Source organism: Colobus angolensis, unplaced genomic scaffold, assembly GCF_000951035.1.
Source record: "Colobus angolensis palliatus isolate OR3802 unplaced genomic scaffold, Cang.pa_1.0 Scaffold5, whole genome shotgun sequence".
Classification (NCBI taxonomy): domain Eukaryota; kingdom Metazoa; phylum Chordata; class Mammalia; order Primates; family Cercopithecidae; genus Colobus; species Colobus angolensis.
In genome coordinates this window covers 19,384,685-19,410,385 of record NW_012118487.1, presented here as the reverse complement: position 1 = coordinate 19,410,385, position 25,701 = coordinate 19,384,685, and the positions used below count along the sequence as shown (strand labels likewise).

Here is a 25,701-nt window from a genome sequence, read left to right as displayed (position 1 = left end):
TGATTAGGCGGTTGTTGAGGGGTTTAAGTGCAAGGGGTAATTCCAGAAAGGTCTGCCACCTGACCCTTGAGAAACAAACAAAATCCATTCACAGAGAAAATATATTTTATTCTGTCCTAGGAGACAATGCTAAGTCATCAGGGCAGGATAACAAAGTAGTTCCACTTCCATTATGGTCCATAGTAAATAAATGATGTTGGATTTCTTCCAAACAAGTGATTCTGGCAAGGAAGAGAAAAAGGGAGACCATAATTCTGAAGGAAACAAAAGTCCCTTAAGAGAAACTTTGCTCACTACATGAAAAGGAGAAAGACTGAAAAATTCCAGCTCAGGGACTTTCTGTTTTCCCTAACAGCACATGGTAAAAGGTGAAATGGTCTATAGCTATACTTGAGAAAAGGAAAATATGGCTTTTAAGGGTGAAACAGCAACATCCTAAAACGTCATGAAATGGAGATAAACTCCTTTTCTCTGTAAAATCACAGTCTTCTCATTCTAGTCTAGGAGAGTTCACATGATCTACATTTGAATAAGAAAAGAGGAAAATTTCAAGAATAAGCAAAATAAAAAAATTTATATTTTATAATTTATCTTTCATATTTCGAGACTAGGAAAATATTATTGTCAGGTTTTTTTTTTTTTAGCAGTGTGTAGAGAGGAAGTAATTTTTCACCCCTTTGACTTGCAATATATACCACATATAGGATGTCACATAAGGAAATGAGAAGATGCTCAGGTATAACATCTTTGTGTCTAAATCTCTGTTATATAGCCCTTCTCTTTTATTTTTATTTTTCTCACTCTCAAACTTGTTTTTCTTTATCTCTTTCCTCCCTCGCCTTATAAGACAGACATATTTTTATCCTTGATTTTTAAAAAGTTATCTAGAGACCTCCAAGTAACATTTCTCACTCCAGAAATTCCACTAAAATGATAATGAAAACTTTTTTTAAAAAAAAGCATAACCCCCCAAGAAGGTGAATGGTATTAAAGTTTTGGAATTTGGAAAACAGGTGGTCAATGGCTCCTAAATATTCAATACTAAACTTGAAGTAAGGAAGTCAAAACCTACCTAATTTAAATGACAGGATTCCCAAAAGACCCAGGAATTGATAATACCAAGTGCCACACACAGAGAAAGGCAAATTAAAGGAAACAGATAATGCAAGGAATTTCAGACCATTTTACATACTCCCAGAAAAATAAAATAAAGGAGCACTATAAAGGATCAAGAATCAGACCAGCTGTATATTTCTCAAGAAATACAAAAACTACACTAAAAACTGAACTACATTATTAAGCCAATGAACGCTAACTGTGAGAAAATAGTGAAACAGATAAACCACACACACAACATGAAGCAACAAGATCTCAGGCCACTCAACTCAAAAATGCTATGCCACAGAGGAAGTAAAAGGAAGGACACAAACTGTAGCCTGTTACCAGATGCGAGTGCCACATGGTTCATTATTTCACACTCAGCCTTCAGCAGTGGGAGTTAAAGAGTCAGAGAGTTACCTGTCTGTAATTTAAAGCATCCAGATAGACTGAGTCTTGAGCAAACACAACAGATTTGCATGGCATGTGGATCCCTGAGGCAAGTGTTCCAGTAGCTGTCACTACCTAGGAAAAAAGAAAAGAAGAGTTCATACACAATATAGCAGCTCTATAAGGAGACAAGGTCTATTTTCCACTCCAGTCACTGAACAACTCTTAGAGCTTTAATAAACCACATATCATTAAAACTAACATACTAGCCCCACTGTTCTTGCAACTGCCTGAGTATTCAAAGAACACTGCTACTTCAGCATCCTAACTGTTGCCATTTGCTCGCCCCAAAAGCATTTTCTCCAAATCTCCATTTGCAGGCTTTCTCTGATCTCTACATAAATGTCCAGAAAGACTTCCTGCACCATCATTTCTAAAATAACCATGTTTCTTGTCCCTCCAAGACCTTAAGTATCATGAGGACATGGGCATTGATCTCTCTCAGCCACTGCTGTACCCTCAACACCTGGAAGAGTATTGGACACAGAGCAGATGCACAATAAACATGTATCCAATAAATGCATGAATGAATGAAGAACTAGCATACACATTTTCCTTAAGATGGGGTAATAATGTTTTGCCTTACATATTCTGGACAACCACCTTCTCTTATTCTCATCTTTGTTTATGGAGGTTTTATCCAAACAGATAACTGATCTAATTAATTGAAGCATAATAAAGTTACGTTTTCCTTCTTATTTACTTTCTTAATATCAGTTATGTGCCCAATCACCTATTTAGTGCTAGGTGCATATAGCTGCTCTCTCTTCCTGTCAAATACATTAAAATTAACCTGTGCCATAATTATTTCAATTATTTAATGATGAAGAATAAGCAAAAAGACTTTCTAATTGATATTTATAAACCCATCCAAATTCAACCCATTATTTGTTCATCTTTAAAAGTTCATCAATAAAAAGGAAAGGCTCAAATCACTAAACTTTAGAATTTAGCCATAACGAGTACCATTTAAAAAAAAAAATGTATCTGGCTAGGTGTGGTGGCTCACATCTGTAATCTCAGCACTTTGGGAGGCCAAGGCAGGTGGATCACACGAGTTGATACCACAGCTATATTACTTCATTATAAATATTATTTTTCAGTGTATAAATAATTTTTAAACTCCTCTAATAAATGGGATAGATGGAGAAGCAGAACAGTCCAGCAAGTTGTAATAAAAAGACACTGGTTAAATGAGAAAAACAACTGGTATAATTTTTTACCTTTTACTGGTATTCAGCATCATATATGCACAACTTTATTTTTTTAATGCAAAGAAATGTACCTACCCTAATAAGCCCTTTTACAAAGAGTATTTCAACGAACTCTTTTTCTTTAAAATACATGCCGCTGTGATGATATCCAATCCCCCTTTGTGCTAAAGCCTTCAGTTCTTTGCCGTTTCTTGTAAATCGCACTCGTTGTAATACCCTATCCAAAGTCTAAAACGAGAGAAGTGTAAAACAATTGATCACATATTTTATTTAATCTCAAGCTCAATCAGAATCAAAGGACATTTTCATGAACAAATCACTTACATCTTGCACACAGTGAGGCTGTCCTTTGACCCTGAACCTACATGTTTTATGACTACAGAAACAATCTGCCCATTTTTGTGAACAGACTATCTCAGAGAAGAGGCACTCATAAACCAAAGGCAAAGATGCTATTGAAGCAGCAGATCAAATGCCCAGGACAGATGAGTAAACGGTCTTCTGCTGCCTGAGAGAGAGAGACTAGTTCGCTACTGGAACCTTAAGAGTCCTTTTCAAGCAAAGAGAGAGAGACTTCTCCAAGAAGGCAGAGCAAGATCTCTACTCTAGATGCTCAGAGAATTCTTACTTTCACTGTGAATCACTCAGAAGTCATATCCAACCCCTTTAAAATGTCCATACCCTCACAGCCTCACTTCTAAGAATGTATCCTCAGGAGGAAATCCAGCAGTTGGCAAAGATGTCAAAGGTAAAAATGTATTACAAGAACAAGAAAAAGTAATAAAAATAGCCTATGCAGTCTAGAGTAAGACAACTGGTTACATAAATTATAGTCATCCACATAAATATACTCTATGAAGCTATTAAAATAATAATGTAGCTCTATTGTTGGCACGAACTAAATAGGTAAGGGAGGAAAGGAGATTACAGACTAATTTGTATATAATATGGCCTATCTTATTAACAAATAAATACACGGAATGTCTATGTGAGTGTGGACGTGCTTGTGACTACAGGCAATAGAAAAAAAATATCTGATAGAACAGTGAGTCTCTCTGAGCTGTGACATTATTTTTATTTTCTATTTTCAAGTACTTCTCCAATGGACATAAATTACTTGCATAATAAAGAATGTTTAAATGCCATACTATCCTTGGATATTTCAATATCCGTTTAATAAAATGGTTTGAATGTTATATAGAAGGTCTCTGAAATTGAAACTTTCAGTTGATATTATTTAAAATACATTGTGTCACATAAACCCAAACGTGACCAGTATTAAAATATATCATGTTGAATTGAATTCTAGAATCAGGCTATAAACTAATCCAGGATAATAGAGTGAAATAAAATAAGAGGCTGACATTCACACTGAGCAAGGAAGAGTCACCTATAGAACTTCAGCACATTAAATTGGGATAATCATTGCAAAACAGACAAAATAATACACAGAGATAATCATATTTCAAAGGTATTACACAAGTCATTTCAGTGTTCAAAGATATTAAACAATCACTATGATAAAATGTCACAACTGTAAAGTATTATATTAATAATTCTCTGACGTACTGAGCCTTTGTCCCTGGTAACCTCAGTGTGCAGGGCTTTGACATCAGCATACGTGTGGTCCTCAGAGATTTCCAGAATCTTCAGATTCTCCAGGAAATTAATATATTCAGCTCTATACATTAGTTTTCTTTCCAGTTTTTCAGCCCTCTTTGGGTTTTTTTTAATGCTATTATTTAAAAAAAATAAAATTTTAAGTAATGAAAACTCATATTCAGTTACAGCAAGAAGCCTAAGGCCCCACAGATTTCGCTTGGTCATCCGACACTGACAGTAGCTCCATCAGTCCTGACTTGGTCTCCCCTTCCTCACGTGTACTTCCACCATTTCATCTAGCAGTCAGAGCCCCTCATCAGCAAAATCCCCTGTATTTTCTCCCTTTTCTCTGCAAAATTTCTCCTCCTTCACGCTGTAACAGATACCCAGTTCTTCTCAGGAAAATTTCTGCTCCTGAATCTCTTGAGCAGTGGCCAGAGCAAAGTGGAAAAGCAAAGGGGGTGGGGTGCGTGGCACAGTCTAGAATGAGTTGGCACATCCTCTGATCCCACTAACTCTGGTCTAATGAAGAGGGTTCCAGACAGAAAAGGGTATTTTAAATATTCATGCTGACAACAGAGACCCTTCCTGACTAGGCCTAAGAGAAAAATTGATTATACCATTAAATATTCTTTATTTTCATGGCCAATATCATTCACTACACATCCAACTTGAAATGTAGTTTCTAGTCCTGAAAAAAGACTGACTGAAGAGAATCAGTCACCGAGAAGACCTGGAGCTTCAACATCTCTCTCCCAGGTACTTTTCCCTTCTCCTATGTCCAAGAAGCAGAAAAAAGACCAAAGCAGTGGTGAAATCAATAGAGAGCTTGCCCTAGTCTTTAGGAAATATCCGAATTAGAAAGGCTATGAAAGTTGTTTCAATATTGTTACAGACTGAATGTTTTTGTCCACCTCAAAACAAATTCATATGTTGAAATCCTAAACTCCATGTGTGACATCAGAAGGTGGAGTCTTTGGGAGGTGATTAAGTAATAAAGACAAAGTCTTCATGAAAGGGATGGGTGACCTTATAAAATTGCCTCCAGAGAGATCCTTCGCCCCTTCCACCATGTAAGGACACAGAGAAGACAGCTCTCTATGAACCAGGAAGCAGCTCTGTCAACACCTTGATCTTGGACTTCCTAACCTCCAGAACCGTGAGAAATAAATTTCTGTTTAGAAGCCACTTAGTCTATGGTAGCTTGTTATGGACTAAGACAAATGTTGAGGGAAGGTTTAATTAGTCTTTCAAAAGTGTTCATGAAGCACTATTACTACGTGCCAGGCAATATGCTATTATTAGGGGACTCAAAGAAGAATATGCAGTTCTTGTAAGGGAACTCCCAATCTAAAGAAAATAAAGCTATGGAAACAATTGCAATGCAGTGTCATCATTGATCCAAATGTTTTAATGATTCAAAGTGGAATGACAACAAAAGACAAAGGGTAATAAATCTATCTGAGGGAATCATTATAAACTTCAGAGAGAAGACAGATTTAAAACAAAAGATGTGGGGAAATGAGCAGATATATGAGCCAACAGAAAGGAAGGCCCTCCATGTAGACGCAGTGTATAGTACATAGATTCAGATGGTAGAGAGCAATTCGTGTGAGTGCATGCCTACCCTTTAACAACTCTACCAAGCAATTCAGAAGGAAGAACTTTGTATGTAGGACAATCTAACTAAATGTGCACGTTAGAACTGATGGCAGCAGTGGCCAATCTGGGGCGGCCGCTGCCATGACACTGGCTTCAGTCGGGGAGGCGAGGCGAGGACTGTGTGCTCCATGGAGCCAGCAGGAGCTGGGAATAGGTGGAAGTCCTGCCCACTTCCGAGTTGACAGGGTGGGAGACGCATTCCCCAGGCACAGCTGTAGCCACCCAAGCTGCAGCTCCAGCTGCAGATCCAGGCATCCCTGTGCTCTTGGGGGCTGGGAGCAGGCAGGAGCCCTGCCCTTATGGGCATAGCTGCAGCCACCCAATCCATGGCTGCAGACCTGGGCCTCCCTGTGCACTTGGGTGGCAGAAGTGGGCAGGAGCCCCACCCTCCCAGGTGTAGCTGCAGCCACCCAAGCTGCAACTGTGGGCCCAGGCATCTCTGTGCTCTCAGGGGCCCAGGAAGGCCACCTTGCCCCTGCAGGTTTGGAAGTGCCTGCTCCCACTACCTGGCCTCTCTCTGCTCCCAGTCCCTACTCCACAGGCTCAGAAGTGTCTGTTCCTGCTGCCTGGCCTCTCCCTGCTCCTGGCACCCACTCCAATCTCAGAGCAAAGTTGAGGCCAAGCCCAGGTGCTGTCACAACCTAGCCAGATATGTGCACGCTCAGGACAGTGCTGACAGGCCAGCCCCCTGTTGGTTCGGCCCTTTCCAGACATTGAGTGCCAGTGAGCACGGGAGGGAGGCCAAGGTAGGGGCTAAGAGCAGCTCGGCGCTGGTCTGCAGGTGGCTCTTTGGCACAAACAGCCTGGGTGCCATGAACAGCAGCAGGAGGCAGACAAGCTCCGAGCAGAAAGGAGTGGGTCCCTGGTGAAGTTCCACCTTCAAGCTGGGGAAGGCCTGAAACCTGGGGGCTGGGCTGCCAGTCCTGTGGACCGGCATAGGAACTTATGGTGCTTTCTCCAGGCCTGCCCATGGCCACCCATGGACCAATTGGCATGCACTTCTTCTCTGAATCCCATATAAACCTCAGACTCAGCCAGACTTGAGGACTCAACAGACGACCAGCTGCAGAGAAGAGCTACCCACTCCAGGGTCTCCTCTCTGCTGAGAGCTGAGCAGACGTCAGGATTACCAGCTGTGGAGGGGAGCTACCCACTCCATGGCCTCCTCTCTGCTAAGAGCTGAGGACTCAATAGGACAACCAGCCGCAAAGAGGAGCGACTCACTCCAGGGTCTCCTCTCCACTGAGAGTTGAGCACTTGACAGGATTACCTGCCTGCAGAGAGGAGCAACCCATCCAGGGTCCCTTCTCCGCTAAGAGCTCAACACTCATTGGGACATCCCACCTGCAGAGAGAAGCTACCCACTGCAGGTGTCCTCTGAGCTGTTCCATCTCCCAGTAAAGCTCTTCTTCACCTTGCTCACCCTCCACTTGTCTGTGTACCTCATTCTTCCTGGATGCAGGACAAGAACTTGGGACCCACTGAATGGCAGGGCTAAAAGAGCTATAACACAAACAGGGCTGAAACACACCCCTTGCTTGCCACGTTATGGGTGACAAGCAGGAGAGAAGAGAGAAGGAGAGAAGAGCTGTAGCCCTTCGAGGAGCCCAGACCTAGGAGCTCTCCAAGCCAGGGCTGTGATAACTTCTTTGAGGCTCTGCAGTTCCTGGCATCTCTGGGCACCACCATGTTCCCCAGTGCCAGCCATGGAAGCTGCTTGCAGTATGCCTGGTCCAGCCCCAGCCTCACAGGAAGCTGGTGCCTGTGCTAGTGCCTGGAGCTGCCCACCCCTCTGCAGCTAGCATGCCTGGCTGTGTGCAGCAAAGGTGACATTGGCCACAGAGGTTTCTGGCCAGAAAAGCAACACCCATTATAGAATCCCAAAACAGAACAATCAGACCAGCACCTGTACGTCAATAACGTTGGAAGAGGTGAACCTAGAACAAGAAATTACACATGAGAAAAACTCCAAAGAATCCCAAATAACAAATGGCAAGCACCTGAACCAAGGCAGAGCCAGTAAGTGAGGACGGACAGAATGGCAAGGAGAGAAGAAATATTTTGACCATAGAACTGTCAGAATTAATCAGACCTTGGGGAGAAAGGAAAAAAAAAAAATCACAGCAGTGAAGTTCTACCCCACATATACAATTGGTATGGCAATTCATTCTATAGGCCATTCTTTTTATTTTTAAGTTTTATTTTAAGTTCAATGGTACATGTGCATATTTGCTATATAGGTAAACGTAGGTCATGAGAGTTTGTTGTACAGATTATTTCAAAACCCAGGTATTAAGCCTAGTGCCTATTAGGTATTTCTCCTGATCCTCTCTCTCCCTCTTCCTCCCACCTTCCACCCTCTGATAGGCCCTAGTGTGTGTTGTCCCCCTCTATGTGTCCATGTGTTCTCATCATTTACTTCCTACTCATAAGTGAGAACACGCAGTATTTGGTTTTCTGTTCCTGCATTAGTTTGCTAAGAATAATGGCCTCCAGCTCTATCAATGTCCCTGTAAAGGACATAATCTCATTCTTTTTATGGCTGCATAGTATTCCATGGTGTACATGTACCACATTTTCCTTATCCAGTCTATCACTGATGGGCATCTAGGTTGATTCCATGTCTTTGCTATTGTGAATGGTGCTGCAATGAACATATGCATGCATGCATCTTGACAACAGAATGATTTATATTCCTTTGGGTAGACACCCAGCAACGGGATTGCTGGGTTGAATGGTATTTATGTCTTTTGGTCTTTGAGGAATCACCACACTATCTTCCACAATGGCTGAACTAATTTACACTCCCACCAATAGTGAATAACTGTTCTACAGACCAGGAAACCTCCAGGTTGTGCCCTGGGGCATGAATACAGGTTATGGTTAAGTAGGCTGAGGGCCTCCTAGGAGGCCCAGTTGATTCTTAGTCTTACAGGATGTAGTCCCACCTCTCCTGATTCCTAAATGAAATCTATCTACACGTATAAGAGGGATTCCCTTCCTCCCATCCTCCCACCCAAATTTACTCTATTTGCAAAAACAAGAACCAATAACAATAACAAGAACCCCTTTGTGGCTCAGGTCTCTAAACATTTCTGACAGTGTCTTGTAAATATTTTAAGTCCTTAGGGGCCAATTTGTTTAAGTAAACATTAATACTTACCTCCTTTTTTGTGTTTTCTCCATTTGTTTTACTTTTTTAAATACTTCATCTATATCAAAGACATAACTATGACATTCAGTGTGGAGATGGCTTTTTGTCTCTATCTTCTCCAGAAAAGTGCATACACTTCCAGCTCTTTTTTCCACATCACCATTATTAAACCTTAAAACAAATAAAATAGTGCTTTGAAAAGACTATGTTTCCATCCATATTGGTAAACCAAAATTAAAATTATAAGACCCCCCCAATCATCTGAATAGACTTCATCCTAGGCCAGGGCACTCTAAAATTTCAACTGAAAGACTATTTTAAGCCACAATGGGAAGTGGGGGTTTGACATACCTCACTATACCCTCCAGCATTAACACCAACACAGGCCTTAAGTCTGATAATAAACATTTACAATCCATTCTCTCTGAGGCCTGCTACCTGCAGGCTTCATGTGCATGGTAAAACTTTGGTCTCCACAACCTTTTGCCATAATCCAGACATCCCTTTCTGTTGATAACTATTTCGACCAATTCCCAATCAGAAAATGTTTAAATCTACCTATAACCTGGAAGCCTCCCTCCCCAACTTTGAGTTGTCCTGCCTTTCTGGACCAAACAAATGTATATGTTAAATGTATTTGATTGATGTCTCATATCTCCCTAAAACGTATAAAACCAAGCTGCAGCCCTTGGGCATATGTTCTCAGGATCTCCTGAGGGATGTGTCACAGGCCATGGTCACTCATATTTGGCTCAGAATAAATATCTTCAAATATTTTGGGGAGTTTGACAATATCACATGTCCATCTACCACTATCATCTTGACATATAGTTTGCTAAAAAAAATGTTTTGGCTCAATATATGTAATGTCCAGTAATATTACACTCATTATAGGCTGAGTTCACCATAGAATTTTTTCGAATATTACTTGTGAGGCCATGGGTTTACTAGCATGTTTAGAAAACAGACTTCGAAAAGAAATCTTATTTAGCTGATCAGCATTAAATGAGTACACTGAAGAAATGAAGACTAGGAAAATCACAGTCTACTATGCATGGTAAGAAGATCTGGTATGTAAAAAAGCAAAAGTAGTAATAGCAAACAATAACCAAGTTCCAGGCACTATTCTATGTGGCTTAAATATATTAACTAATTTAATCTCTACCATCATGTTATGAGGAAGGTAATATTATCTCTGTTTTGCACATGAAGAAGTACATGCCAAAGGAAATTTAAAAACGTCTTCAAGGTCACATAGTCTAGTAACTGGTCAGGTTGCGATTAGAACCCGGGCAACTCAGCTTCAACTTCAGAGGCTTTTTTTTTTTTGAGACAGGCTCTTTCTCTGTCACCCAGACTGGAGGGCAGTGGCGCAACTGCAGCTCACTGAAGCAGAGGCTATGTGTCTAACTGCACTTCTAAATCTGCCTCCCTGTTCACAGTAATACAAGTTAATAGGCAACACCCATATATTACTGGTTGCAAACAGTACCCTAAATGACAGCATTAAACGATTCTTCTTACTGCTTTAACACAAACAAACCTAGGACATCTAGAATTAATTTTCCTTTTTTTTTTTTTAATTTTTTTTATTATTATACTTTAAGTTCTAGGGTACATGTGCATAACGTGCAGGTTTGTTACATATGTATACTTGTGCCATGTTGGTGTGCTGCACCCATCAACTCGTCAGCACCCATCAATTCATCATTTATATCAGGTATAACTCCCCAATGCAATCCCTCCCCCCTCCCCCTTCCCCATGATAGGCCCCCGTGTGTGATGTTCCCCTTCCCGAGTCCAAGTGATCTCATTGTTCAGTTCCCACCTATGAGTGAGAACATGCGGTGTTTGGTTTTCTCTTCTTGTGATAGTTTGCTAAGAATGATGGTTTCCAGCTGCATCCATGTCCCTACAAAGGACGCAAACTCATCCTTTTTTATGGCTGCATAGTATTCCATGGTGTATATGTGCCACATTATCTTAATCCAGTCTGTCACAGATGGACATTTGGGTTGATTCCAAGTCTTTGCTATTGTGAATAGTGCCGCAATAAACATACGTGTGCATGTGTCTTTGTAGTAGAATAATTTATAATCCTTTGGGTATATACCCAGTAGTGGGATGGCTGGGTCATATGGTACATCTAGTTCTAGATCCTTGAGGAATCACCATACTGTTTTCCATAATGGTTGAACTAGTTTACAATCCCACCAACAGTGTAAAAGTGTTCCTATTTCTCCACATCCTCTCCAACACCTGTTGTTTCCTGATTTTGTAATGATTGCCATTCTAACTGGTGTGAGATGGTATCTCATTGTGGTTTTGATTTGCATTTCTCTGATGGCGAGTGATGATGAGCATTTTTTCATGTGTCTGTTGGCTGTATGAATGTCTTCTTTTGAGAAATGTCTGTTCATATCCTTTACAAGAAAAAAACAAACAACCCCATCAAAAAGTGGGGAAAGGATATAATTTTCCTTTTTTAATCCCTCTGTTAATCTATGACAAGAGTCCAGTGTAAAAAAAAAAAAAAAAAAAAAAAAAGGCTAGTGAATGGGCCTCAATCAGTCATGTTTTCTACTGATAAGTGTTTTATATAAATTACCTCATTTAATCCACATCACAACCCAATGAATTAGTTATTATCTCCATTTTTCAAATGAGGCTGCAAGAGGCTAAACAGATTTTCAGAAGTCACATAGCCAAAGGAGGGCAGAGCTGGAATTTAAGCTAAGATTTGACCCAAAGTGTGTGCTCTTAACTGCACCTCTACATGGGCACCAGTCGCTAATCATGCATTTTGTCAGCATCATGCGTTTTTCTAGAGTCCGGATTAAGGAAGGGAAGTTGACCCAGCTTGAGTCTAAACCAACTGTCATAGAGTTCTCAATGTTCCAGAGCTACAAACCAGTGGACTCAACCTAGGATTTCTGTAGCATACTTTCAAGACAACTGGAAACTCCATCAAAGCTGGCAAAGATCTCGTTCCCAAACATTTAAAATAACTTTTTAAAAATAATTTATTTAAAAAAAATTAAATGCATATAAGTGCATAAATAATGAATCCTGTTTCTATTCAGATTCCTATCCCAAAGTCATACTTCCAGCCATTCCTCAGTGACATATAGGCGTACATTTGTTTCTAACTAAAATTCAGAGCCACACTGGAAAGCAATCTAGATAGATGATATAACATATTGGCAGAATACCTCATTTGTTTACTCTGGTCCAAGCACAAAAGAAGAAGAAATTTTCTTGTAATTCCCCACATTTGTGACTTCAGTCATACTACTCTTTAATTTCTCTCATCATCATCTTTTAGTTACTGACCACCAGCACGGACTTTGGATGCGTAACAATACACATGTGGCTTAGTGCTACCATTTAACGTATCTACACACCTTTGTGTTTGTGGATTTGTCTTTGTAAACAATTTCACATTACCATTAGATCAAGGTGCTGGGAATTTATTTTATACAAAACTTTCATAGTTAAAATAATTTAAAATTCTCTGAGCTAAGTAAGTTTTTTGGTTCTGATTATTAGAGTGGGTCCAGGGTACACAGTGTTACCCACTTAATGTGTACCACTTCAGTTCTCTTAATCAATGAGCGATGCTAAATACCACTCAAGGTCTTTTTATTATACCACACAATATCAAGGAAAGACTCTGGGCTTAGTTTTCTTAGCTATAAGTTAAAAACCAACCATTCAATAAATTATGAATGCTTTATGTGTTTTACCTCTGTACATAAAAAATGCAATTTAATTCCTACAGGAACATTTCTAAAGTTAATGATCGCTACTTACAAAAAACATTTAGGAAAGCCAAAAACATTTTTAAAAATCAAGGGTCAAGGAATTAAGAGGGTAGTAAGATGAAAAATTTTATAAGGATTGACCTAGAAGACTGACTCATTTCTTTAAAAATAAAATCTATCTTATTTTTCTAAAATGCAACAAAATAGCAAAAGTAGGGTTACTTCTAACCACTATATATAAATGAGACTAATTGAAAACAAAACCAAACAAAACATTCTAACATATAAACAAAGATAAATTAAGTTTCAGTTACTTACAAAAAAAATATTGCAGGCAACTTATCCATTTGTCTTAACTTTTCAACAAGAAGAGGAAACATTTTTACCATATCTTCTGAACTAGACAATGAATCCGGACTAAGGTTCTTCAGTACTCTTTTGACCTACAGCAGTAAGGCAAAATTATTAAAAAAAAAAAAAAAAAAGAAAGAGTTTGCAGAAACAGAAGAAAGAAAGGAATTATTTTGTTGTCTAAAATTAGAAGAATTTTTTTCATATATAGTTTTGGGTAGGTTTTTAAAATGGTCCTTTTAGAATATGTTATCAAGTAGTGGTAAAAGTCAACAGAGTCACAGACATCTCTATATTAAAGGATAGACAATAAAAGATACAAAATATATGATATTTTTGTAGGCACTAGAAATAAGTCAGTAGGATAAGGATGTTCCTAAAATGTTGCTGTTTCAACTGTTGCAGGTAGAGTGACAAAGGGTTTCTCCAATTATTAGATAACCAAATATGTTAAGAAGTATATAAAATCAATAATGGAAAAGAACCTCTTAAAAGTACAAAGAAAAAGTTTTAACTATGTCTACCAATAATTTGTAATAGTATAGAGACATGTTTATAATGCTTAACTGAAAATTCAAGAGATGAATGAGTCAGAAAATACAATGATCAATAGAAGTGTAACAAGTTGTTCGCCTCAGATACTGTTGAAATTGTGGGTGGTAACTTTTATCCTACTATTCCATGTTTTATAATTTTTTATAAACAGCATCTACTTCTTTTTTAATCAGAAAAAAATAAATGTTATTTTATATCAGGAAAATTAACATTAAATTCCTTTACATAATATACAATGGAAAATCTGATGAAATAGTTACGTGCTATCATGAATACATTTTCTTGAAAAAGTTATTTTTCATTTTAATTATCATTTGAGGGGTGGCAAATAGGGACATCGTTGGTATTCAGTTTTCCCCGATTAACATTTAATGGAACACAGCATTCTGTGCCAAATAGGCTAAATTATTTGTAATACTTCCTAACATCAATATCTTTTTTTTTTTTTCCTTCGAGAATGAGCCTCCCTCTGTTGCACAGACTGCAGTACAATGGCATGATCTTTGCTCACTGCAGCCTCTGCCTCCCAGACTCAAGCGATTCTCCGACTTCAATCTCCAGAGTAGCTGGGATTACAGGCGTGCGCCACCACCCCTGGCTAATTTTTGTATTTTTTCAGAGACAGGATTTCACCACGTTGGCCAGGCTGGTCTCAAGCTCCTGGCCTCAAGTGATCCACTCGCCTCAGCTTCCCCAAGTGCTGGGATTATAGGTGTGAGCCACCACACCTGGACAACCAATACCATTTTTATCTTTATGTCTTTCACCACCAGAGTGAAAAAGGCAAATTAACATGACAATCAGTCAGCAAACTAGAACCAAAGATCCATCAATGTTATGCTTAAGGATATCTTTGCTTCTCAGCATAGTCACCTGTGAGTCTGTCATCTATAAATTTGCCTGAGCCTCTTGCAAGTATATGTATATTCTCTCATTTATCATCACGTACATGAGTTTCAGAGATTGGTTATTTTTAAATAATTTATTTTTATTTGCACAACTTACTCAGATTAGCCCCTCTGCTAATTCCTGATTTTAACTATCATTCCTCTGGAGCCAGCTGCTCTTCTGTGAAAGTCTCGGCAACATTGGTTCTCTTGTTAAAGTTAAAGGTTCTTTGTTTTTAGCTGTTTGTAGCTGTTACCTGAAGAAACCAAAAGCCTTTGGCACATATTTTAAAGGTCACTGAGCTAAGAAATGAAATCAGTTCCCTCCTCCTTTCTCCTATCTCATAGTCACTGTATAACATGTTTAAATGGAATTACTAAAACAAAAATTGGAATGAAAAGATTACAAAACAGTTATTAGCAAAATTATTATGCAACTCCAAACAATTAACAATTAAGCAAAACTTTGTCCAAGAAAGTATGAAAATTACCTTCTTCACTTTGCCATTTTTAATCCAATTTGTCAATTCTGCCTTTAAGTTTTCTTCATATTTTCTAGTATCCAACTTCTTAATGACTATTTTATTCTTAAAAAGAATGAATTCCTCTGGACACAATTCCTTGGGGGGAAAATTATTACAAAATTAAGCTAAGCTATGCAATCTATAGTAAGAAAGATACAATGACGTATTTAAGTTTACTTGTCTCCTTAACCAAATTGCAAACTCCTTGAGGACAGCGGCTGTTGAAAATCTTTTTACCTCCCAATAATTTCTAACGCATAAACCTATGATGATGGGTGAACTCTTCAAAAGAAAGAATACAGGGCACAGCTGATGAAAAGATGAAAACCAACAGAGAAGAGAATGAAGGAATATAACTCCAAAAACACAGTTAAAGTAGTATGGTATTCCAAAAGCTAAAAGAAGAAATATTTTCAAGAATTATAGAATATTCCATGCTACGTACAATAATAAAGTCGCAAAGAATGTCTGAAAAAAAGAAAAAATGACTGATTATTTCCAAATAGCAGCATCAGCAAATAGAGAGAATACATGTGCTTACCTCAAGAGAATTTTGCTATATTCTGGAATAGCATTAACTAAAGTTCATTTTGATGAATATATATTTCTACATTTACCTGAGCCCTGGGCCAAGCTTCCCAGACGTGAGCCATTGTGTCATAAAGCTGGATGCTTTCTTGAGGGGTGAGGATAAGATCAGGTGGGAATCCATGCTTTTCAATCTGTGAATAAACAAATTCATGGATGGATGAACAAATAAAATTACAATGTTTATATTTCCTTTATTTTATCTTTCATGGCTAAACCCTCAAGTCTTTATCTATGAATCCAAGGACATTAAAAGGCAATAAACTGTAATATTTCACCTCTGCAAGGATCTGTTACTAAAATCTTAACAAAGTAGCATCCCTAACCTGCTGAAATGGAAAACTCCAAAGTCCACTAATAAGTTTCAGTACTATTTCCTGAGACTATTTGCACTAGATAATAAACACACACTGCTCTATGAAACATCCCTAGAATGCCAATGAGGGTACTAGGTGGCTGGAAAATATGAGCTCTTACAGAATAGCCTCAGTTTAGACAAAAAAATACGTTTCTTTTTGAAATATCCCTTTGAAACAGACATTAAAATACATTCAGTGATGAAGATGATTTTACGGCTACCAAGCCATGTAAAAAGAGACAAAGCTTTGCCCCTAGAAATCCAATATAAGAACTGGATCAACTTTATAAGGACAAAGACCCTCAGACAACCTTCAGATACTCAAAGAAATTTCTACCTGATGGCTGCTCTGGTTACTGATCAGCTTTTGTCTTAAGCCTTTAGAACTCATGCACTACTCTTCCTCTCACAAATACTGTTGATGTTACACACAAAGCACTGTGTAGGGTACAAGAACAAATTCTGTCCTCATAACCTTTGTGTTCTATACTCCTCTGGCTTCAATCATCACTTCTTCTAATCTATTATGTACAAAAGGGATAGAGTAACATCTAAACCATAACACCAAGAAAGAAAATTAAACATGAGAAATCTATGGGAAAGACCCTATTAAACAAGTTAATCAAATATCTTTATGTCAAGGTTTCTGTTATGTTCATGTGCACTGTGAATCTCCAAGAAAAGGATAGGACACCACACTTCTCCCAAACTTATTTGAGGACGGAACGCTTCCTTTAAAAAATATCTATTACTGGTTCCTAGAAGATTGGAAATACTGGACTAAAGGAGCCACTCCAAACATAGAGTTCAGAAAGCAAAGAAGGGCTATTTGGTGGACTGTGCCGCACATCTGGGTTCTAATCACAGCTCTAAGCACTACTCCCTGGGGTTCTGACTTTCTTGTCTACAGTATGGGAATGACAATGTCTTCATTGCTTGCCTTCAAGATTGTGGTGAGGTTCCAAAGGTTAATAGAGCAAGATTTTCTTTTTATTCTATGTTATGCAACATAAATATAAAGAACCATCATTTAGCAATTCTCAGATTGATTTTATGAAGTTAGCTAGTTGGCAGGGACTTCATTTGAACACACTAGTAACTGTATTATCTCAGAAGGTGAGGATTTCAGCATCTCATAAACTGCATCTTGTAGGTGACCACATATTCTGTCTACAAATGAAGCCATTGCTGACTTAAGTAATTAGAGTTTTCTAAGAATTACCAAGTACATACTAATGCTATGCTTCTATTTTGGTCTCTAGAATAACAGTGATTCATTTTCAAAGCATCTCCCTTCCTTTACGGATGTCTTGGTTTCCTGTCTTTAAAACGGGAATAATTATCCTTACACCACAGATGTGTTGTGAGGATTAAATGATATAATGTATATAACATGCTGTTAAAATGCCTCACTCTTTTTTAGTATTCCATCCATCATAGTGACTGATTATTAACTTTCAAGTATTCTTTTTCATCAGTTTGTCAACTGTATCACTAAAAGGATATATCCAACTCAATTGTTCTCCTCTGCACAACATGTAATTAACTGGCATCTCTTAAGTTAGCCTAAATAATATATAAAATTATACAGAAAGACAATATACAAAAGATCATTATATGGTTGTATTGGTTTGTACTTCTTCATTCATAAACAAAAGCATATCATACCACAATGCTCCTTCTGAAAAAAAAAATTAAATAAAATGAATAAAAAATAAGTTAAAAAGTTATATGGTAAGAATTTATCAGAACTACACAGAAAGAGACAGATAGTAGTTCTTTCGAGGACTGCCTGGTGCCAACAGCCTCTTAGGGCACTGAGCAGCTGTTCTTTTATGGCAGCATAATTTGTAGGAAGGCTGTGCAGCTCTTCCTTTAGCCCAGGAACAAGCCATATATGGATTGCAGTGATCCCTCATCACAGCTGGATTAAATCCAGCTCACTCATCCTGCTCCCATGCCTTCCTTTCCAAAGCTATTTCCATGAGTGTTACAAAGAATAAATCCAAGGTTAGAAGGTTCCTTTACATTCTTCTCTTGTTGCTTCAATGTATTCTGCTTCCCCTCATGTTTGAACAATTTCAATGTAATCTCATGAATACTATACTCGTTTGGATAGACCATCTTGCTATTGTTATTGCTATCTTAGGAGCACAAAGAAAGGTCTTATATAAATGCACACCTCACAGATGCAACCAGTTGTCTAAGCATTTTAAAAAGCATGTCTCTCTAGTTGTCCCCAGGCATACAAAAGTAAAGTATCACAGAGTAAAGAGCTGAGAAGATTCATACAACAGCACAGCTCTGCAGAAGTCATACAGGGTCAGAACACACTGTAATGGTTCTGTTGCTTTCCAATTACTACATTAATAGCTACTGAGAATAGAGGAAGGCACATGGCCAAAATGAAGAACTCCAGGCCACTGTACTCACAAATGCTTAAAGGTAACTTACCTTAAATCACTTTAAGCAGAGTAAACCATTAAAACATTATAAAATACTACGTAACTAAAAACTTGCTGAGAATTCAATGCTGAAGATATCAAAATATAATTGGAAGGCTTAAAGAGTGATGCATGCTTATCATATATCTATTCCCTAAGCACAGAGTCAGGGGAATAGGGAGGGATAGGGGCAGGAATGCTGTTTGGAATGAGTCATTGCAAAGCCAAGAAAAAAACTACATAATAAAATTATGTTTGAAAATTTCTGGGAAACAGAATCACTTTAAGTGAGTTTTACATGCCCTTAATCACCATAGCTCAGAGTCTACGAAGTAATTTCCATTTAATTCCTTACTCATGCATTCAATCCATAAATTAGTTAGTATAACACTATGATTAAGAACACTAGGCTTTGGGGTCAGAACTTCTGAGTTTGTACCACAATCTGACAATTACTAACTGAGTCCTCGGAGTAGTTAAACAATCTCCCTAGCCCTCTTTTTCCTCATCTGTAAGTTGGGAACAATTATGGTACATTTATTATAAAGATGTTGTGAAGGTTAAAAGAGAAATACATATAAATATTAACAAGTGCCTGCCATGTAAATTCTCAACACATGTTGGCAATCATCATTCCACAAATATTTACTGAGCAACTTTTGTGTATATGGCACTATGAACTAGCTTTAGGGTAATCTAGGGGTGAAAAAGTGCAAAATTTTTCATTAACAGTTTTATAATTTAATAAGAAAAAGAAGACATGAAAGCAAAAAAAAAATTATAACAGCAGGCTAAACATAATTAGTGTCATTTAAAAAGTACAAATAAAAAGTTACCTATTATCAGAAAAGAAGATTAATTCCATGTGGAGAGATCATAGAAAGACTTCTGGAAAAAAATCCCACATTAGCAAAGACATGGAAGATTAATAGAATCTGGAAACTTAAGAGTTTGGCATCCGGAATGAAGCATTCCAGATATAGCACACGGCATGAAAGCTTTAGGTAACCTAGGGTTTGAGTGAAAAGCTGAGGAAAGTCTAAGTTATAGAAGACTTGAAGGCCAAGCTACAAAGTCTGAAATTTATTTCCAATGGAGAAACATTGAAGAATTTTGAGTAGAATAAGGAGAGGATCAGAATTATGTTTTAGGAAGATAAATGGAACAGCATAATTTTGGACACCATGTAATAAAAAAAGGACCAACTATTGGCTAATGTCTATAACTTCACAAGGCAACTTGAACCTATAGAATTTAATAACAGAGATACGTTGGAAAAAGAGGAGAGAATAGCAAGAGAAATTAATGTCTTCCCACACTCATAATCCAGAGCCTTAAATAAGATCTCCAAAAACTTCATCTTATCAATCCACCATGAAAAAAGTCGTGTTTCCATTTTTATGTTAGTAGGAAATGTCTCTTCCCTGTTCAGACCATTTGGTAATGGGAGATTCTGACATGAACAAGGAGTGCCAATACAGTTGTGGTGGCACTGTTAGTCTCACAGAAGTGGAAGACGGAAATAGATACTAAGAAGCAGTAGATAGGAAACAATAATGTCTGTAAATAAAGAAAAGGAATAAACTACCAAAGAACCCAAATTAGAACTCTCCATTATTTCCTCTCCAGTTATTAAACTTCAAATGACTTTGAAGATGTAAGGAAAGCTAGAAGAAAGTATATATACACAATTTTTAAAGGTTTTTCACTTTTCTATGAAGTCCATCCTTAAGGTCCGTGTACCTGAGGTTAAGATTATCGGTAAATATGGCCTAATAGAAGCCTCTTGTGAGCATCAGCCCCCACAGGAACTCCAAATTGAACAACTATGCACACAAAAAGCACTTTTCTAAGAACCAAAAATCAGGTGAGTGATCACAGTATCTGGTTTTAACTCTTTACCACTGAAGGAGGCACAGAAGAGGGCAGGAAAGACAGTGTCGACCTGCCAATGCCACCCATCCCACATCCTCCAGCAGTGGCCACATGACAGGCAGAGAGAATCCAAGATGGCCTAATAGAAGCATGCTGGCTTCAGATATGACCCAGCACCTTCCTAGCTGTGGTGGCTATGGGGAGAGACTACTTCTGCTTGAAGAAAGGAGAGGGAAGACTAAATGGGACTTTGTCTTGCAGCTCAGATGCCAGCTCAGGCACAGTGGAGTAGAGCACTGAGTGGGCTCTTGGGGTCCCCAAATGCAGGCCCTGGCTCTTGGATGGCATTTCTGAACCTACCCTGGGCCGGAGAAAAGCCTGTTGGCCTGAAGGGAGAGACCCAGGTCTCGCAGCATTCACCACAAGCTGAATGAAGAGGCCTTGGGCCTTGAGTGAAGATTAGCAGTAGCCAGGAAAAACTCACCATGGGCCAGGGCTGCTTGCGGCCAGAGAGAGAGAGACTCCTCTACTTGTGGAAAAAGAAGGGAAGAGTTGGTAGAATTTGACTCCAAGCCCTGGGTCCCAAACAACATCTCTGGACCCACCTGAGGTCAGGGGAACCCGCCACCTTGAAGAAAAGGACACAAGCCTGGCTGGCTTCACCACCTACTGATTGTGGAGCACTCAGGCCTTGAATGAAAACTGGCAGTAGCCAGACAATGATTATTGCAAGCCTAGGGCAACACCTAATGCTGTACTTGATTCAGTTCTAACCCAGTGCAGTCTCTGCAGTGGAGACCATAGAGATGCTATGTTGCTCTCTCTTTCCAGCTCCAGGCAGCTCAACACAGAGGAAAAGATTCCATTTGTTTGGGAGACAGTAAGGGAAGAAGACAAAAGTCTCTGATAACCCACAGAATTATTCAGGATCTTATCCAAACCACCAAGATGGTTTCTCTATGAGTCTACAAGAGCCACAGCTTCACTGAGCTTGGGGTGTCCCCACCCCCAAAGCAGAAAATGGCTGCCATAACCAAAATCTTAGATCACAACATCCAAGTCCCTCCAAATACCTAAGAAGCCTTCTCAAGCGCAAGTACAAATAAGCCCAGACTGTGAAGACTACAATGAATGCCTAACTACTTAATGTCTAAGCATCAATGAATAGCCACAAGCATCAAGACCATCCAGGCAAATATGACCTCACCAAATGAACTAAATAAGGTACCAGGAACCAATTATGGAAAGATAAAGATATGTGACTTTTCAGGCTGATAATTCAAAATAGTTGTTTTGAGGAAACTCAAAAAACCAGCATTATCCTGATATCAAAACAAGGCAAAGACACATTAAAAAAAGAAAACTACAGGCCAATATCCCTGATGAATATTAATGCAAAAATCCTCAACAAAATACTAGCAAACTGAGTTAAGCAACACATTTAAATGATATTTCATTATGACCATGTGGGGTTTATCACAGCAATGTAGGGATGGTTCTGCATACACAAATCAATGTGATATATAATATCAATAGAATAATAGCAAGATCCTATTAGATAAATTTAACAAAGAGATTGAAATAATTAAAAAGAATCAAGCAAAAGCTATGGAGTTGAAAAATGCAATCGACATGCTGAAGAATGCACCAGAGTCTCTTGATAGCAGAATTAATCAAGCAGAAGTGAGCTGCAGGAAGGCTATTTGAAAATATATAGTCAGAAGAGAAAAAAGAAAAGAGAATTAAAAATGATAAAGCATTCCTATAAGATATAGAAAATAGCCTCAAAAGGGCAAATCTAAGATTTATTGGCCTTAAAGGGGCTTAAAACCCCTAGGGTGAGGAGAAAGTTTATTCAAAGGGATAATAAGAGAAAACCTCCCAAACCTAGAGAAAGATACCAATACTCATGTACAAGAAGGATATAGAACACCAAAGAGATTTAACCCAAATAAGACTATCTCAAGATATTTAATAATCACACTCCCACACACACACAAATAAAGAAAGGATCCTAAAAGCAGCAAGAGAAAAGACACAAATAACACAGTGGTTCTCCTGTATGTCTGGCAGCAAACTTCTCAGTGGAAACCTCACAGACCTGAAGAGAGTGGCATGACATAAAGGGCTGAAGGAAAAAATCTTTTATCATGGCATAGTATATCCAGTGAAAATATCCTTCAGACATGAAGGAGAAATAAAGACTTCCTCAGACAAAAGCTAAGGGATTTCAGCAACACCTGTCCTACAAGAAGTGCCAAAGGGAGTTCTTCCGTGTGAAAGAAAATGATGTTAACGAGCATTTAGAAATCATCTGAAGGTAAAAAACTTACTAGTAAGTACACAGAAAAACACAGAATATTGTAACACTGTAGTTGTGGTATGAGTATATCTTCAGTAGAAAGACAAAACAATGAACCTATCACAAATTACAACCACAGCAACTTTTCAAGACAGACAATATAATAAGATATAAATAGAAACAACAAAAAGTTTAAAAGCATCTGGGGCGGGAAGTTAAAGTATATAGTTTTCATTCGTTTTTTGTTTTTTGCTGTTGGTTGTTTGTACATGCAATCAGTGTTAAATTGTCCTCAGTTGAGAATAATGGGTTATAACACAATATTTGCAAGGTTCATGGTAACTTCCTATCAAGAAACATACAACAGATACACAAAAAATAAAAAGCAAGAAGTTAAAACATACCAACAGAGAATATCACCTCCACTAAAAGGAAGACAGGAAGAAAAGAAAGAAGAAAGAGAAGACCACAAAACAACTGGAAAAAAAAAAAAAACAAGTAACAAAATGGCAGGTAAGTCCTTATTTATCAGTAACAACATTGAATGTAAATAAACTAAACTCTCCAATCAAAAGACATGTAGTGGCTCAATGGATGAAAAAAAGATTCAATGATTTGCTGCCTACAAGAAATACACTTTACCTATAAATATACACATGGACTGAAAATAAACAGATGGAAAAAAATATTCCATGCAAATGGAAACCAAAACAGGAAAGGCATAGCTATATTTAGACCAAACAGATTTCAAAACAAAAGCTATAAAAAGAGACAAAGAAGCTAATTATATAATGATAAGGGGGTCAATTCACTGGCAAGATATAACAATTATAAATATATATTCAGCCAACACTGGACCACCCAGATATATAAGGCATATTTATCTTAAAAACAGATATTTTAAACAGAGTTACAGTAAGAGATAGACCCTAATACAATAGTAGCTGGAGACTTCATCACCTCACTTCCAGCAGTGGACAGACCACGCAGATGGAAAATCAACAAAGAAACATCAGACTTCATCTGCACTATAGATCAAATGGACCTAATAGATATTTACAGAACATTTCATCCAATGGCTGCAAAATGCACATTCTTCTTCTAAGCACCTGGATCGTTTTCAAGAATAGACCATATGTTAGGTCACAAAACAAGTCTTAAAACATTCAAGAAAAATTGAAGTAATATCAAGCATTTTCTGACCACAATGGAATAAAACCAGAAATCAATAACAAGACAAATTTTGGAAACTTTATGAACATGTGGAAATTAAACAATAGCCTCCTAAATAACCAGGTGGTCAATTAAGAAACTGAGAAAGAAATTTTAAAATTTCTTAAAACAATAAAAACACAACATACTAAAACTTATGGTATACAGCAAAAGCGGTATTAAAAGGAAAGTTTATAGCTATAAGCAGAAAAACTTCAGTAAACAACCTAACTATGCATCTTACAGAATAGGAAAAGCAAGAACAAACCAAACCCAAAATCAACAGAATAAATTATAAATACCAGAGCAGAAATAAATGAAATTGAAACAGGAAACAATACAATCAATAAAATGAAAAGTTTGTTTTTTAAAAAAGATAAATAAAATAGACAAACCTTTAGCCAGACTTAGAAAAAAAGAGAGAAGACCCAAATAAATAAAATCAGAGATGAAAAAGGAGACATTACACCTGATACCAAAGAAATTCAAAGGATCATTAGAGGCAACTATAAGCAACTATATGCCAATAAATTGGAAAACCTAGAAGAAACTGATAAATTCCTAGACACAACCTGCCAAAATTGAACCACAAAGAAATCCAAAAGCTGAACAGACCAGTCACAAGTAAAGAGATTGAAGCCATTATAAAAAGTCTCTCAGCAAAGAAAAGTCTAGAACCCAATGGTTTCACTGCTGAATTCTACCAAAATAGAGGAGTATTCCCTCCTCCTCCATTTTTCAGAATAGTCAGAGTAGTTTTGGAATTAGTTCTTTTAGAGAACTAACTCCTCTCTTCTTTAAAGAGAACTAATACCAATACTACTCAAACTATTAGTTAGTTTATTCTCTTTAAAGAAGAATTAATATCAATACTACTCAAACTATCCTAAAAAAGAGAGGAGGAGGGAATATTTCCAAACTCATTCTTCAATGCCAGTATTACCCTGATACCAAAACCAGGCAAAGACACATCAAAAAAAGAAAATTACAAGCCAATATCCCTAATGAATATTAATGCAAAAATCCTCAACAAAATACCAGCAAATTGAGTTTGAAAACATATTAAAATGATATTTCAGTATGACCAAGTGGGATTTGTCACAGTGATGCAAAAATGGTTCAACATACACAAATCAATCAATGATATCACTAGAAAAACAAAATATGATCATTTCAATTGATGCTGAAAAGTCATTTGATAAAATTCAACATCATTTTATGATAAAAATTCTCAAAAATTGCATATAGAAGGAACATACCTGAACACAATAAAAGAAGTATACAACAGACCCACAACTAGTATCATACTGAATGGGGAAAAACTGAAAGCCTTTCTTCTAAGATCTGGAACATGACAGGATGCCCGCTTTCACCACTGTTATTCAATATAGTACTGGAAGTCCTAGCTAAAGCAGTCAGAAAAGAGAAAAAATGGGCATCCAAATTGGAAAGGAGGAAGTTAAACTATCATTGTTTTGAGATGATATGATTTTATGTTTGGAAAATCCTAAAGACTCCACCAAAATACTGCTATAACTGAGAAACAAATCCAGTAAAGTTTCAGGATGCAAAACCAATATACAAAAATCAGTAGCATTTCCATATGCCAAGAGCCAACAATCTGAAAAAGAGATCAAAAAAGTAATCCCATTTGCAATAGC

The 25,701-nt window shown here is 37.7% G+C and overlaps 1 protein-coding gene across 1 annotated transcript in view; it reads right to left on the bottom strand.

The window, feature by feature from the left end:
* The window catches only part of DDX60L (DEAD (Asp-Glu-Ala-Asp) box polypeptide 60-like), a 118,716-nt gene that overhangs the window by 33,807 nt on the left and 59,208 nt on the right, over positions 1-25,701 (bottom strand). Inside the window, exons 23-29 of the mRNA XM_011959644.1 lie at positions 15,879-15,983; positions 15,229-15,357; positions 13,263-13,387; positions 9,190-9,351; positions 4,332-4,497; positions 2,838-2,990; positions 1,519-1,623 (exon numbers count right to left, since the gene is read on the bottom strand). Of these exons, the coding sequence (XP_011815034.1) occupies positions 1,519-1,623; positions 2,838-2,990; positions 4,332-4,497; positions 9,190-9,351; positions 13,263-13,387; positions 15,229-15,357; positions 15,879-15,983 (945 nt within the window). The remainder of the gene's footprint in view (positions 1-1,518; positions 1,624-2,837; positions 2,991-4,331; positions 4,498-9,189; positions 9,352-13,262; positions 13,388-15,228; positions 15,358-15,878; positions 15,984-25,701) is intronic.